General features: G+C 30.5%; 1 protein-coding gene across 1 annotated transcript; it reads right to left on the minus strand.

Annotated features, from left to right (window-relative positions):
- Positions 1-1,997: 1,997 nt before the first annotated feature.
- On the minus strand, positions 1,998-3,448 carry LOC129319450 (uncharacterized). Its single transcript, XM_054964558.1, has 2 exons — positions 3,247-3,448; positions 1,998-2,221 (listed from the first exon to the last, which is right to left on the minus strand). Exons 1-2 carry the CDS (start codon positions 3,446-3,448, stop codon positions 1,998-2,000), a joined length of 426 nt encoding a protein of 141 aa, XP_054820533.1.
- Positions 3,449-16,962: the final 13,514 nt, after the last annotated feature.

Raw genomic sequence — 16,962 nt, forward strand, 5'->3', positions numbered from 1 at the left:
ATAAGGCTCTGCAAGAACTACAATTAAATTCCCAATCATAAAATAAAAAATAATTTTAAATCCTTTTCTTTTCCAAAAATTCAAAAATAGATAAAATTAATTGAAATTAAATCACTTTTTTCAATTTAGAACACACATATCAAAATTTCAGAAATTGTTTTATTTTGAAAATGGTGAGTTATTTTTGATTAATTTCTCTTCAAAAAAAATATTTTCACCAACAACTTATAAGCTCGAACTATGTGAACTTTGATCCCCATCGCAGGGTACGTAGGCCTCAGAGTTAGATTCTTAGTCAAGTCCTCCCCGTAAATAAATAAATATTTCTTGCTTAATTGTTATCATTTTTATATCAAACACATGAATATAAAAGGGATAATTAAAATAATTTTAAAACTATATTAATTTAGCACAACAAACTTCAGGTAACTGTTCTTACAAACGGGTGATGTAAGGTGCCTAACACCTTCCCCACACTCAATCGACTATCGAACTTATTTTCTGTTTTCGCAGACCATCCTTATCTACCTTTAAACGATTTCCCGAGATTTTCCTCAAAATCTTGGTGGCAACTCCCATTTCTCCGGACTTCCTTCCGAAGGTCGTAACCTCCGCTCTTGTGCCGTTTGCGTCGCATTTCCGGGTACGACAGGAACCCATATTAATATATACGAGTTAGATCTTCATACCTATGAAATCTTATTAATTTGCATGATATAGGATCATTTTAAATATCTGTGAAGATTCTTAAAATGTCACACAACAAATAGATAATTACGATATTTGCATTTACAATCGGTGCATAATATGAATTTAGCATTCATAGGAATAGAAAAAGAAACTATTGTGACTCTTCACTCCTCTTTTGACTTAAGGATGTATTCTTCAAAATTTTCAAATTGATTTAATGCTCAAATATGGCTTTCAAAAGGAAATCATGAGAGTAATGGTGATAGCATCCAACAATAAAATAAATAAATAAGATTTACATATCATTACTACTATCAATACTCGATTTATCTCCTATAAAAATAAAAAATAAAGTTAATGTCTTAACCTTTCAAAAAAAAAATCAGATTCCATTCATATGCTCTTTTACGCTAAAAATATATTTTAGATCTAATTTAATCTTAGTCTAACAAGCATAAAAATTCCTTCACTTTGCTTGAGACAAAATCATGATGGGAATATACATTGAAATCAGATCAAGGTAAATCAGACAGTAGACAAGAATTTTATTTAGAGTTTCCATTTTAACAATGATCATCATACTTTCTTCAAGGTAATGGGATTAATCAAAAAAATTAAGAAGCAAATTAAATTTTTACTTGGAATTTTATCTCTGCTCTTATTGCCTTATGTGTATTCCTCATATCTTGCTTCTCTCCTCCTTCCTCACTCATAGTCCTCATAGTCACAGCATGCTGCTTCTTCTGCCCAGTACTCCTCCTTCCTTGTACAGATCCAAAAGTCCATGATGTTCTCTCTCCCGACAGTGTGAAGCAGCTTCCTCTTTGCTCGATGGACGCTGCTGCTCCTTCTCTCTCTCTCTCTCTCTCTCTCTCTTTCTCTCGTTTGTTCATCTCATTCATCCCTATCACAGCTCTCATATTCTCCGCCTCTCTCTTTAACTCTCCCTCTATTTTTCATCCTCCCTTGTTCCAACTCTTTTTGCGTTTCTCTCTCATTCTAACCTCCTTAAATCTCTGCCGCTGCCCCCTCTGTCTCCTCTCCGTTTTCGTCTTGCTTTTTTCCTTTTCTTTTTGCTTTCTCCTTTTTCTTTTTTTGTCTATCGTCTGTGCTATGTTCTTGCGCTATATTTTTCTCTTCATCTCCGATCCGTCCTCGGTCTCTCCCTCTTAGTTTTTTACTCTTCTTTTTCTATTTTTTTCATCTTATCGCCCATGCATTTTTAGAGGGAAGGCCTCCTCTGTGTATGTGTGTGCCTATGCTTCCCTGCTTCTCTCTTTTCGTCCCTACTCCTTTTTTGTTTGGTTTCAGTTCTCTTTATCGCCCTCGGCTTCTCCCTCTGTGCTCTGCTTTTCTTTCCTTTCTGTAACATCTGTGTGCTCTCTCTTTCTTTTGCTTGCATGTCTGGCAAGCTCTGCTCTGCTCTTCTCCTTCGCACGCATATGGGCTTCATTCTCCCTTTTCCGACGCTTCTCTTGGTTGGCTATGTCTGCGTGTTTCACTTCCCTTTCTTTTTCCTTTTCTGTCGCGTCTGCATGTGTTTAAGGAAGGCCCTTTAAGGGCTGTGATGAAACGCTGATACTCAACATTTCATTTGGCCCTGCAATATTTTTATTTATTATTATTATTATTATTTTGTTAATACACACACATATTTTTTTAAGTGAAAAATAAGATTTAAGAAGAGAAAAGTTAACTCTCAAAAATTGACTCTCAATATTTCTTGAATGATTAGGATAATTTGGAAGAGATTTTAAAAAATTTAAGCAAGATTTTTTTTTAATTTTGCTAAATTATTATTTTTTGAAAATATAATCCTAAAGAAGGATTAAATTTTATTTTTATATATTTTATATTTTTTTGATGAAATAAAAGAAATAAAATCCTAACCATCAAAAGACTATCTAAATTAAAACAAAATTAAACCCTATTAATTATATTTTTTTTAAAAATATAATCCTAAAAATGATTAAATTTTATTTTTATATTTTTATATATTTTTAGTTATTTATTATTATTTTTATTAAATTTAGAAAAATGTCCAGACAAAATACAGTGTTCACACTAAGAGTCAAAACTATAATTAACCAAATTAAATTTCATCAACATTACCAACTCAAGCATTAAACCCTCAATCTCCACTTCTAAATTGCCTAATATTCACTCCACAAGAGTTTGAGCCTATCTTTTGGGTTTATTAATTACCTTTAGTCTCCAATAACATTAATGAATCATTAAATTTTCATTAATGACATCAAAATCTTCCAACCGCCCATAATAAATGAAATTTCTAGATATTAATGATGCCCAACAACTCAAGATATCAAAATTTATTATATTTAAGTTTATATACTCTAATATACTCCCATTAACTTCATTTGAGTCAATAAATTCATACTCATAGCTCATATGGATCGAAAATTCACTTTCACTATCAAACCCTAACTATAAACTCATAAATATGGAAGAAATGGGGAGATTAATGAGTATGATACTTATCTTAGGTGTTTGTAGCCTCCAAAATACTTCCCATGCCATCCACAAGTAAATTCTAACAGAGCTTAGTGCGTCTCTTTGTTTTCTCTTCTCTTTTCTCTTTTTTTTCTGTCTCATTTTTGTAACTGATAACTGCAAAATTCGCATTGCTCGCCACAGCACCTATCTCCACGCACCACGGCATGTGGTACAGAGAAAGCAGCTCTCGTTTTGTGGCCCTGCGAACCACAATGCACCGCATACATGCCACGACATGTGGCATATAGGCTTTTTAGCTTATTTTTCTTCACTTTTTAGTCCCTAAGTGACCCAATTTCACTTTGGGCATAAAATATACCTGAAATTTCAACTAAGAACACTTATTATTCTCCTTTAACCACACATCAGGTCAACTTACTTAATTATCTTAATTAAGCTTAGAAAATTAAGGAATTAAAAATTGGGATGTTACAAGGGCAATAAACAATTTAATATAAAGTAACAGACAACAAACAATAGGAAAATAATCAACCCATGTTTGCATCATCCAAGTATGCTTTGTGGAAAGGATTAGTTTTGTCATTTCTCTTATCACTTTGATTTCACTAATTACAGTGAAGTTCAAGAATATTCGGGGCTCTCTTTTTTATTAATTACGAGGGGAGGTCTTTATTGAAATTTTCTCAATAATTAACTTAGATAATTTATTTCGGCTACCCTACAGTTTTTTCGGCCCTTTTGCCAACTCACTACTCAGGTACCCTGAATTAATTGGTTGTTACATTTTTTATTTTATATGAGTAATAGTTTTATTATTCATTTTATCCTAAATTATAAAATATTTTTAAATAAAATTATGTATACTAATAAAATTCATTAAATATATTTTTTAACTTTATTTTTTAAAAAAATAAAAATATAAAATCTCAAAAATATCCTTTATTTAATATTTTATTTGTGAAAGAATATTAAAAGAGAGAGTATAATAGAAAAAGTAATATTCAAAAAGTATTATTAATAAAATTTTATTTTTGTCAAAATGTCTTATAGTTTTAGATGCTGAATCTCTTTTAACAAATATCTTATAATTTGGTATGGAAAGAGTATTATTTTAAAAATACTTGAAGTTATGTGTTCTCTCCCTTCTAGTTTATAAACCATGTTTAGATAAAGCCATATATGTCAATAAAGTTCATTAAATATAATTTACAATCTTATTTTTTCAAAAAAAAATTAAACTTCAAAAATGTCCTTAATTTAATTCTGCATCTATGAATGAATACTAAAAAAAGAAAGAGAATATAATGAGAAAGGTAGTAAAAAAAAACATCATTAATAAAACTTATATAGTTTTTTTTTATAAAAAAACAATATATTAAAAGGCTAAAAAGAAATTTAAAAAAACAAACTTTGTTACACACATTGCTTTTTATCTTTGGGACAATCTCCGTAAAATCCCTCCTTAGGAGTTAAATTGTTTAGACAAACCAACATTAATTTAACGTCCAAATACATGCCATACTTATCACTTTGCATACCAAGCCTATAACCTTACACCCCATGTTTATAATCTCGCATCTAATATCTTGCATGCCATACCCTTTATCCTTTATTGTGTCACCTCCTCTACCCTTCTCACCTTCTAATTTTATTGTCTCACCTCCTCTACCCTTCTCACCATTGCATGCCAAACCCTTGCATCATTTATTATGTCACCTCCTCTACCCTTCTCACCTAATTTTATTGTCTCACCTCCTCTACCCTTCTCACCATTGCATGCCAAACCCTTGTATCATTTATTGTGTCACCCCCTCTACCCTTCTCACCTTCTAATTTTATTGTCTCACCTCTACCCTTCTCAAAGGTGAGAAGGGTAGAGGATGTGAGACAAGAAAAGATACAAGGGACATGATATTTGATGTTTTATTTTTATTTTTTTATCATAATACATAAAAATTCTCTAACAAAGTAATCTTTTTATTGTTTCTTAAAAAATAAATTTATCATTTTAAAAATTAATTAAATGGTTTAAATTTCATTATAATTTACACCGATTAGCTCACAGTTACAAGACATCGAATCCTTACATCTGTCAAAGTTGTTGGATGTAACATCTCCACCTACCAATCAATATGTAACGCCTCCATTATATCAAACAAAAAAATGTACTATCTTAAAGCTGGATGTTAATAATGACCTAATAAAACAAATTATGTTTTGCAAATGTCAGACTATACATAATTCTATTGTTGTATCATGGCTAAAAGGAGTAGGACCCTCTCCTCTTCAATCACTATCAAGTCATGCTTATAAGTATGGATGCGTAAAGAAAAAAAGGGAAAGGAAAATAATTAACTCTTTCATTTTACATGAGATATATGTGTGTGTGTGTGTGTGTGTGTGTATTCAATGTCCGTTTTGAAATATAAGCAAAATTTTTATATAAATTTTTGTTTCTTTTTTTTTATAAACAAAACAATAATTTTCAAAAAAATATTTCGTACATTTTTTTATCTAATGATAGTATCATTAAATTAAAAAAGGATTAATTATAAGGACATTTTAATTTAAAATTTTTTATTTAAGACATAAATTATTAGGATTAACTAAATTTTTTAAATTGTGTGAATTATTTAAAATTTGCTTATATTTTAGAATGGAGTATATATTATTATGGTGACTCTGTGAGGGAAGATTTGGTGTGTGTACTTATAAACATAAATTTTATTTTTTAATCGTGAAAAAATTGGAAATTTTAAGGACTTTTAAAATAAATATTGTCCAGTCTTGGGCATTTAATATAATTCTTTCTTCTATATGAATTTCACTAATTTTATTATTTAGATTAGATTACGTTTTAAATTATGAATCTTAATCAAATTGTGGTTTTTTTTGGGCCAAACAAAGTTTCACAGTAATATTCAATTATTTAGACCATAAAATATATACACAATAGAAACGCGTAAAAAGTAAAATGTCCTTCGTACTCTTTTAAGACATATTTATTTTATAAATGTGCACTTTATATTTATAATTTATTAGGAGAATATTCGTATTCTGAAATTAGAGACTTTGTCTTAAAAAATAATATATCTTAAAACATTATGCTTCTTTCCTTTCAAATCAGAGCATGCATGCAGAAGCTAGTACACTGGCTGGCTCGCACTGTGGGCGAAATCCAGTAAAGAAAGGACATTGGAGAGAGAACCAATACTATATTCATTAGAAAAATTTAAGGACAATTTCAATTGAGCATCGAGACATTACTTAATTATCAACGGGTCCTAACAAATCTGAACTTTCAGTCAGTCCAGGAGGACTGAAGTGAAATAATTTCACCAGTTAAAAAAAATTAAAATATCATTTACTTTTTAATTTTGCCTGATATACAAAATTATAAATTATTAATTTCTTACTTCACTTATTAATTTATTAATATGAGTGACAAATTCCATAACTAAATTGACTTGACTTTACAATAATCATACAACACTTAACATCAGTTGACCAATCAGTTTGTCAGACAAACACTGACCTCACTTGCTAATTTTACTTATTAATATACTAAAATCAGTTATACATTATTGGCAATTCTTATAATTTATAATTGATGTTAGTAAATTAATAAATAAAATTAACAAATTAACTACTGATATTGCTCCTTGTCTAATAAATTGATTGAACAATTGATGTTCAAGTAATGTTCAAGTCTTGTATGACTATTGATAGGTCAAGTCATATAATTTACAACTCATATTAGTAAATTAATAAATAAAATAAAAAAATTAATAACTAATGATTATATATTTTGAAAAAAATTAATAAGTGAAGGGTATTTTGATATTTTTATTATTAAAATTATTTTCACTTCTATCCTCTTGGATTGAACTAAAATTTTTTGTTTTTAAGACTCATTAATAATTAAGTTACGTTGTTGATCCTCAATTGAAATTATCCCAAAAATTTCGAAATATGTTCAAATGTAAAAGTAAACACTAGAGAATTAGTATTGGTGTAGAAAGTTGTTAGTGGGGAGCAGACAAAGTTTAGGACACAAATATAAAAGTTTTAATTACTTTAGGCAAGAAAGCAAATAGTTTAGGATATTAAAACATTTTTAATCCAATAATGCGGATTAAAAAAGTGATTAAAATTACTTAAGAATCTTTATTATTTAAATCTCTATAATAATGCCAAATGACTTTTAATAAAAAAATTTAACTTTACTTTTAAATCTCAAAGTTAAACATGCCACCTAAATGAACTAATTGAATATGTGGGCAATTTTTAAAATGACTCATTAATACTTTATTAAGCTTTATAAGGTTTTTTTTATTAAGGACCAAACAAAACTTCTAAAAACATCTTATATTATGGGCTGGAAGGGACGTTATAACACACGTCATAATCTATTATTTGAATTATATATATATATATATATATATATAAACATACACATATTTAGCATCTCTATATGTCTTACTTTCAATAAAAGGACATATGTACTCAATGAAAAAAAAAAAAGGAAAATCAATTTGGGCATACACACATAAATTCTAATCACTACAAAAAAAAATGTTAGAGACACCTAATAATCCATCTCCAACTAATAAAAAATTTATTTCTAAACAAGTAAAAACGGATTTAGAGACAAATATTATGGTGTCTCAAAAAAGCGTGCCACTAAATAATTAGAGAGGGATTTTTTAAGCCATCTCTTATTAGAGACAAATTTATTCTATCTAAAAAAATGTCGTTTCTAATTTTTATGAAAAATATGTTGCTATAAAATGCTCTAAAAATTATATAAAATGATAAAGACGGTATATAATAGTCTCTAAATTTGTCTCTAAAAAAATGAAAACTACATTTCCCATGGTTTCATTGCCATGTCAATGCCACATCACCAACCACATCACCTGCCATGCGTGAATCAGCCAATGCTTTGTCACCTGACACCTCACCAGCCACGTGTGCATCTGCACATGCCAACTTACTTGACACCCCACCTGCCCATATGTGGGTCAACCAATGCCACATCATGTAACATTTTGAGAACTATTCTCTTGATTAATTAAACTAATAAATGATAAATATGTAAATTTAAGCATAAATGGATTTAAAGATAGTCATAGACGACTATTGGGTTTGGTTTTAGCTTTTAAATTGGGTTTAGAAGTAAATTGGATCACTCAGGCTTAAATTATAAAAAAAATTGATTGAATTTTGGCCCATTGCAATATGTAACAGTATAAAAATTTAGGCTGCAGCATAATTTTCAGAATTAAAAAAAACCAAAAATAAAGGAAAACAACATAAAATAGAGGGAGGGTGATGGAAAGAGTGGTTGCTCTGCTAGGGTATTGACTTTTGAGCATTTTGGAGGTAATTGGAGCTTGATTTCACATAGGTATGCCTTCCTTACCTCTTCTTCTCTCTACACATTTTAGAAATAACATTTGAGGTTAAGAGTGTTGAACCTTGGTTTTAATGATTATAAAAATTTAGAAAAGTTGTTTTGCAGAGCAATTTTGTCATGGTTAAGGAAAGAAGGCTTATGTGTTCAATTTCTTTGATTATTCTTAACCTTAATCTCTACTCCTTTTAGAAATAATTATTTGAGTTATTTCTATCCAAAATTTGGTTCAAATCCATTTGGAAATGCTTAAAAATCTTTTACTGATCCTAAACCTACCGGTATATGTCATACCTACCAATATCTTAATCTTCTACCCAAAGATCTCTGTCCTACCTAAGTGTCCCAACTTATATGATTCTGTTGCTCTTACCGATATAAATTAAACCTACTTGAAGATCCTCCTTCTACCAATAAATATGAGACCTAGCCAAATGACTATTTCCTATCCAAATGTCTTTTGTTCTATTGATAGATATTAGCCTCAATCATCGTGTTTTACATTTAATCCTATTAGTATATTATTCATCTATCAGTATGTGTTTTTCTCTAAAACATTCATATGCTTTCTGGTTTGTCTTGATTTCTACCAGTATGTCTTTAAAGATTTCACCTATATTTTTCGATTCAAAAATAGAGCATCCTGGACCATCTTAAAATTCTTTTCTTTTCAACTTCAAAGTGTTACTTCCTTATCATCCTAGAACATTGTTAAACACAACCACAGGTGAAATTAATCTTATACTTCATTCTTTGATTTATTATTTCTACTCGTATGTTTTCACTCTACTAGTATCCTTTTCTACATCTTGTCAGAACATTTCATGCATATGGCCATTACTTTTCTTAAAGTTCCATCTGTAATGTCCTTACCTATTAAACATCCTTAACTCCACAATCGAGGTAATCAGGGGATTAAACCCATTAGGAATTTTCATAATCCACATAATAGAACCAAGTTTCCAAATTTTAAATGGGGAAAACCCATAAACAATTGGGAGAAACAAGTTTAAAGTCATTTGTCAAGTGATCCCATCTTTCAACAATCAAATCCCTCCCATAAACTCACTTATTGTTCAAATCAAAATTTTAAAGAAATGTGGAAGCTCAAAAATCATATGGGGCCAAAAACAGTGAGTTTTAAAACTCAAAACAATGAAATTGTGCAGAAAATGTGACATGTGCTGTGATTAAGTGTCAATGCACCGTGGCTTACTCATCTCTGTGCCATGTGCCGCAGTGCGCACGTAATTTGACAACAAATAGCTACTATCATTTGATAACAGTGGGAGCGAATTTCCAACGCATCCCAAATCTCCGTCTGATGTCCGATTGAGGTGGTTTCGATGTCTACATGGAGCTTTATCCTAACTCTAGCTAATGGCATAAGTTTTACATTTAAATTCATTTTCTACAAAGAATTGAAAACCAAAACCCATTTTACCACTTTTTTACATAAAATTCACAACAATAGTTTTCTAACTCTTACACAAGTGCTAAAAGCCTATATTGAACATCTGACCACACTCAATGGGCTTTACAGGACCCGTATAATGCACCATACTCAACCAAAAATACATAAACCTAAATTTCACCACTCAACCCTAAAGTTCACAAAATATAAGGGGGAGGAAAACTTTGCACAAATTATTAATTTTCATTTCCAAATCAATCTAAATACAGATATTCCTATTTGCATGAGTATTTTGGCCTTATCCTAGGGTTCACAATCAAAACTCACTAACCTAGGGCATAAAATACACAAGTGTGACAACAGTAATGCAAGTAGTACAAAATTATTCATATGAATCCTAATTGGCAATCAAATCAACATTTATACATATAAAACTACAAGGAAAGGCATGTAAAAAGATTACTTTATAAATCCTATGCCTCTATGTGCTTTCCCTTTCTCAAATTCGATGAGGTAGACGCTAAAAATATGTAAGAATTATAGGGTGAGTACAACCACTCAATAACTAAGTTTCACCTAACTATATAATTGCATATCCATTAAAAATAGATGCAAATAGGCAAGAACACAAATATGACATAAATGATGAATATAGCCACGGTTCACAATACAAACAACAATGTAATCGAGCATAATGCACAGATAACCACATAAATGATAATGCACATTATAGGGCCGCAATAATACCAACCATGTATCCTAACACGTGTTGGACCACAATAATAACAACCATATAGTCAAATACCCTCCTATTACCTCCAACATAAAATCGATGACTATTCAGTGGCTACGTCCTTCACGAACTAACCCAGCTTTCTACTTATAAAAAGCTACTAGTTTAGGGTCAAATCACTCATTTGTATAATTTGGTTTTCCCTAATACTAACAACCATGGGGTGTCATACCCCTAATTTAGCCTCCTTATAAACTGATAGGGACTAGTTAGGTTTGAGTCCCTTATAGAACAAGTAAGATAGTCCTAAATAAATCATGGGACACAAGCTACCTCCCAATTCCAATGGTTGATACCAAAGTGAGTTCTCAATTTCAATGGTCACTGCTAATACCATATGGATTTAACTATCTACTCCTCTCCCTAAGCAAACTCCCGCCAATGATCATGTTATGCACAACTCACATGTTTATGCATTCAAATAGACCAATTCATGTCATATAAATTCTTATACCCACACTCCATATACTTTACATACTCAACACATCATACATCATAATTCTTCACTTTCACAACAACATGTCATAAGTAAATTTATAAATCATAAATAGGTAGCATGCAAAAGGTTTCAATTTTTTTCAAACCATTTCAAAAGTTCACTGTCTTGCCAAAATGTGCATCATAGATTCTATCAGCAAATAAGCTTCAACAAGTGAAATTTCAACAATTAACTTAACTAACATACAACTATACAAAATAGATTTCACTCAATTACCTCAAATCTTTAAGAGGTCAAAGGTTTACCCCCTACAACAGACACTTCCAAAGCCTCTCATAAGCTTGAATGGTGTTAATAGAACCACACTACAATTATAACACAAGGATATTATCATTATCCCATTTTTATAAGTTCACTAACATTTATCTTCACATTCTCTATTCTATCAATCCCATAAATTCACTACCTATTCATACCCAATGGGTTTACTAAGGTTCATTGACTCACCTTACCATTAATAAGTCATTTAATAACCAATAATGAGTATCAAACTTTCCCAACAACCTCATTTATACCAATTTTTGCATATTAATAGCTCATCTCACCTAACTATATACAAAATTATTAATGTAGGGTTTCAATACCCAAAACAACTCCTATTGTATCTATTTTAACTAATGGATTTGGACCTATAGCTCCTATAAACTGAAAATCGATCTCCTAACTCACACCCTAACTTTACTCCTCATTAATATGGTAGAGAAAGGAAGATAAGGGCATAATTGACTTACCTTAAATGTTTAGAAGCCTCTAAATGTCACTCAAGTGTCCCAATGGATGTGCCCTTACAGAGCTGAATCATGCTCTTGTGTTTTCTCCTTCTTCCTCCTCTAATTTTACACACAGACATGAACCAAATTTATATGATTGTTGGCCATATGCTGCAGCACACACATCCTCCTGCTGCAGTGCATGGCACAAAGAGGCTCAATGAATACTTATTTTGCCTCTATATGTCACGACGAATTGTGCACATGCCATAATATATGGCATAAAGATCAATTCATCACTTTTTCCTCTTCTTTCCTTGCCCAAATGGCTCGACTTCACTCTAAACCCCCATCTAGGGATGATATCACAATTAATTACATTTATTAGACCCTTTTGGCCACACATCTTTTCAATACACTAATAATTCTCATTAAGCTAATTAATCATGATTAAATTTCTCAGATGTTACACCAATAACATGCAAACCCACCGAAAAGGCACTGTTCCATTTCCTTAAAAGATGAAAGAGCTCTAAGGACTTGGGTTGAAGTAATCAATAGTGGTTATATGATTCTAAAGGATAAATCTCCAGAATCGACTATAAATTAGACACATTCATGAAGAAGGAAATGAAAAGTGAATTTAAGCCAACTATCTACCTTTATTCTCTAACTACATTCTTCTAGTATATTTATTTTTCTATGCACTTTCACTAATTGTATATTCACTCTTAGAGAGACTTCTGAAGAAGTGGTAGTTCATTATTGAATCTACTTTATTCATCCTTTCTTTACTCATTTAAAAATAAGGAACTTAAGTTCAGGGAGCTTAAGGGGAGTTGATATTATCTTTATAAGGGGGAGAGTTATACACTCAAGGAGGAGTCTAAATTGTACTGTAGCAATCAAGAGCCCAGCTTAATCTTGTTGGAGTAGTGAAAAATCTCAAGTGTATCTTGGGAACTGGACAAATGCTTAAGTGGTTAGAGCTAAACCAAGATAAACAATCTGTGCAAAGCTTCTCTTTCCTTCACTCAGCTTTGTTTAGTAATATTGTTTCTAACCTCATTTAATTCTTGCATTATTTGCTTTAAATTTTATTTTTCCTAATTCACCCCCTCTTGGATAGACTTTATATGTAGATAATGATTTTCATACCTAAGGCTATGGGTCCAAATTAATAGTCTAAATAGGACTAATGGGAGTTGTTTGAGTTATTTAAGCCTAGATATAATAGTTTCATGCATCCATGAGAGTGAACTCTCAATCGTGAACAAAATTGTACCCTAAAGTGCCGTAAATGGTAGTGGTTTAGGTAAATGGATGTGATTGATATTGATTAAAGATTTTGTTATTGTTAGTTAGAGCTAATGGGAGTCAATAAACCTAATATGGTGATTAAACTCAATAGTTTAGAGCTTTGGGTTATTAAGGTATTGAAATTTGAGAGTTAGAAGTGAGTAATTTGTGACATTAATGATCATTTTAGGTTATTGGATGATATATTAGTGATTATTTAAGTTATTGAGAGCTAAGTGAAATTAATGGGAGTTAAGAAACTTATTGAATGTGAGGTTGATCTTGTAGTTGAGAATTTGATTGTTAAAGTATGAAATTAAATGTTAGAAGTGGTAATTTTGATTATTATTAGTGATAGATGTTAATGTAATTGTAGACTAACCTCATGAAGCATCAATGAGCTTGAATTTAGCTTGAAAAAGAAAGTTGTGATTGATGGGTAACCTTTCACCTCTTAAAAGTTTGAGGTAACTGAGAGAAATTTAGTTTGTGCATTTATATGTTCAATTGATTATTGTTGAAAAGTTTTGATTGATAAACATGTGATATTTGTAAAACTAAGTTTTGATACAAATGGTGGCAAAGTGACAAGTTTTGTGTAATATGTGTAAATGTGGTTGAACTGATGAGAATGTTGTATCAATATGTGTGTTGTATATATTTTTTGAGTTGCTAAGTATGATGCAATAAAATTAAGATATTGTATGAATGTGATTATGTTGGGAAAAATGTTGAGCATGTTATGATGAAAATGGTGTCAATGATTTGTATGCTATTAATGAATAAGAATATGCATACCACTTGTTATATATTTATGCATGGCATGATCATTAGGTGGAGTTCACTTATAGGCAGAGGAGCAGATGTTGCAAATCCATGTGGTATTGGCAGCTTACCATTGAAATCAAAAGTCAACTTGGTTGCCAATCATTGAATCGAGAGGTAGCTATTGTCCTGTGATTATTAAATGATTGTCCTACTTATTCTTCAAGGGACTTAAACCTAACTAGTCTCCACCAGTTAATGAGAAGACTAGCTTAGGGGTACGATACCCTATGGTTATTAGTATCGAGGGAATCATGTCACACAAGTGAGTGTAATAACCTTAGTCGGGTAGCTCTTCACAAGTAAAAGTCTTGGGAAGTTTGAGATCATGGGTATAGCCTACTAAATAACTACCAATTTCATGTTGGAGGTATTATGAGGGTATAAGATTGGCATTGATCATAAAGGGAATATGGTTGTTGGTGTTATGATCTTTGCATGCTAATTAATCTAATGTCATATAATTGTTAGTTTTGTGACTAAATGAATTACATGGTTTAATATGTGAACACACTTTATTTGATTTTGCCACTTGCATCACTATGATTAATTAATATGCATTTGTATAGGTTATATTAACCTTAGTTATTGAGTGGTTATACTCACCCTTCATTTAACATTTTACAGGTACTAGCTCTAGTCAGGATTAGGGAAAGATATAAGAGGTTAAGGAATAAAATTTCCTACTATAATGCCTTAATTACTTTTAATTAATGTGTAATTGTCATGATATTTTCACCTAGGATGTTTACACTTTGTTATACTTGTACCATTAAATATTGAGTATTGAAATATATATTTTGGGCCCTAGTGCATGTGGTATCTTTTCAATTGATATATTTGAGCAAGTCCAAAATATTTGTGCAAGTGAGGAGTAAGTACATTTGTGAATGATGGTGATTTTGGATGTAAAATTACATGATTTAGCTCTCCCTTGCATTTTTGTGATCAAGGGGTTATGGATCAGAGGCTCAATGAAGGTGGCAAGGAGTGTCACCTTTCCTCATTTCTTTGTTTGTAAGAAAACGTGTTTGAATTTATTTGCAATAGTACTGAATATTTGTTTAAATTACTTTATTTTTTTGCAGCACACATTGGCAATTGATAGTATTTTCAATGAAGAGCAACTTTATCCTCTTTTTATGCTCTTTGCATCGTAAACTCAATTTAGCAATGAAGAAGTCGTGTGAGCAATAAGTGTGTTCCCGTACTACATTATTCTATGTAATTAAGTTACTAACTATGTGATATTAATGATAGGGCTATAAGGATTGGCTAACAAGTCTAATTGGGCAAGGCCCCACGTGATATTAAGGATCCTATATGGATAACACCAAAGGTAATTAATATATGTCATTGTAATTTTAATTAAAGAACTTTCTTTGAATTTAATTTTGAAAATGTAGTGTTATTTTATAGATTCGTCATCAACCTCATACTAACTTGTGCAGTTTTTATGTGTTGAAACACGTGTACAACATCATAATAGCTAACTTGATAGAGTTTATTGAAGAGGTAAATCTAATTTTAGTTGTCTGATATACCATTTGTTTGCTTGGAATTGCTAAGTTAAATTCCTTGTCCCTGATTTTTTTCAGATGCTCAGTGATTCATCTCCATTTCCACAATCAAAAATTCAAGAAATTGGAAGACATTGGGGACTATTTATGTTAGAGCTTCACAACAATAATCTACTGGAAGAGTGAGTTTAGGATAGGTATAGTTGAATTAGAAAAATTTATTGAACTTATTTGAATATTGAATATTAAACGAAATTGTAAATATGTTAAATTAATTTGATTGAATTGAATTGTATTTTGGCTGGCTGGATATATATATTGCTTTTAATATACAATTTTGCAACCTCTTATGGCTGGGTTAAGTATAAAAACCAAATGATTTTTTTTAATAAAATAAAGTTTCTAAACATGTTATAACCATAACCGGTTTAGATATCATCAATATCTAAACCGGTTATTACCAGAACCAGTTTAGATATGAATAACATCTAAACTTGTCGTAGTCATAACCGGTTTAGATGTTAATGATTTCTAAACTGGTTATGATGTCGTAATCAGTTTACAAGTTTATTTTTTTAATTTTAAAAAATTAAAATTATTTTATTTAGTTTTAACTAATTTGATTTATCTAAACCCATTGTATAACCAGTTTAGATATGCATCAAATATCTAAACAGATCTTATCTAAAACTAATTTAAATGATTAATTTTAATCAATTTAGATAAAAATTTTTACACTAATGCCTCCACTCCAAATCCCTTGTGGCACAATAGTAACTCTACTGGTAGAAGGTTCTACGGAAGCCATGGCGCTAGAGGCAAAGAAAAAGGAGTTAGAGGGAGACAAACGGACGTTAAGAAAAAATGAAAACAAAGCTATGGATGTTTCATTTTTTATAGTTGATATTTTTTTTTTTTTGACACTACCTCATATTATCTGCTACTTAGTGGTTTTTAGAGAATATTTTGTAGCTAAATTTGTACTTTTATCCAAACACTTGAACAGATTTCTAGCTTCAACTCTTTAAAATTTCCTTTTGAATCTGTATTACGTCATTTATTAATTTTTTAAGAAAAACTTGCATAAATTTTGAGCCTCAATTGTTGGAACTAATTTAGAAATATGAAAGTGATGATTAATAATTTCTCAGGTACCAACATTTATAAACTCATTTTTACGGGTTATTATAGAGAGATTATATGAAAATATTAATGCTAATTAAGATGGATTAATTTCAATTGGAGGTAATTTTAGCATTTTAATAATACAAACAATTTAAATTTTTTAAATTTTTACAAAAGTACCTAAAACTGTCCTTTA

The sequence above is a fragment of the Prosopis cineraria genome, unplaced genomic scaffold (genome assembly GCF_029017545.1).
Source record: "Prosopis cineraria cultivar Desert tree isolate PC_DT_omini unplaced genomic scaffold, ASM2901754v1 PC1, whole genome shotgun sequence".
Lineage (NCBI taxonomy): Eukaryota > Viridiplantae > Streptophyta > Magnoliopsida > Fabales > Fabaceae > Prosopis > Prosopis cineraria.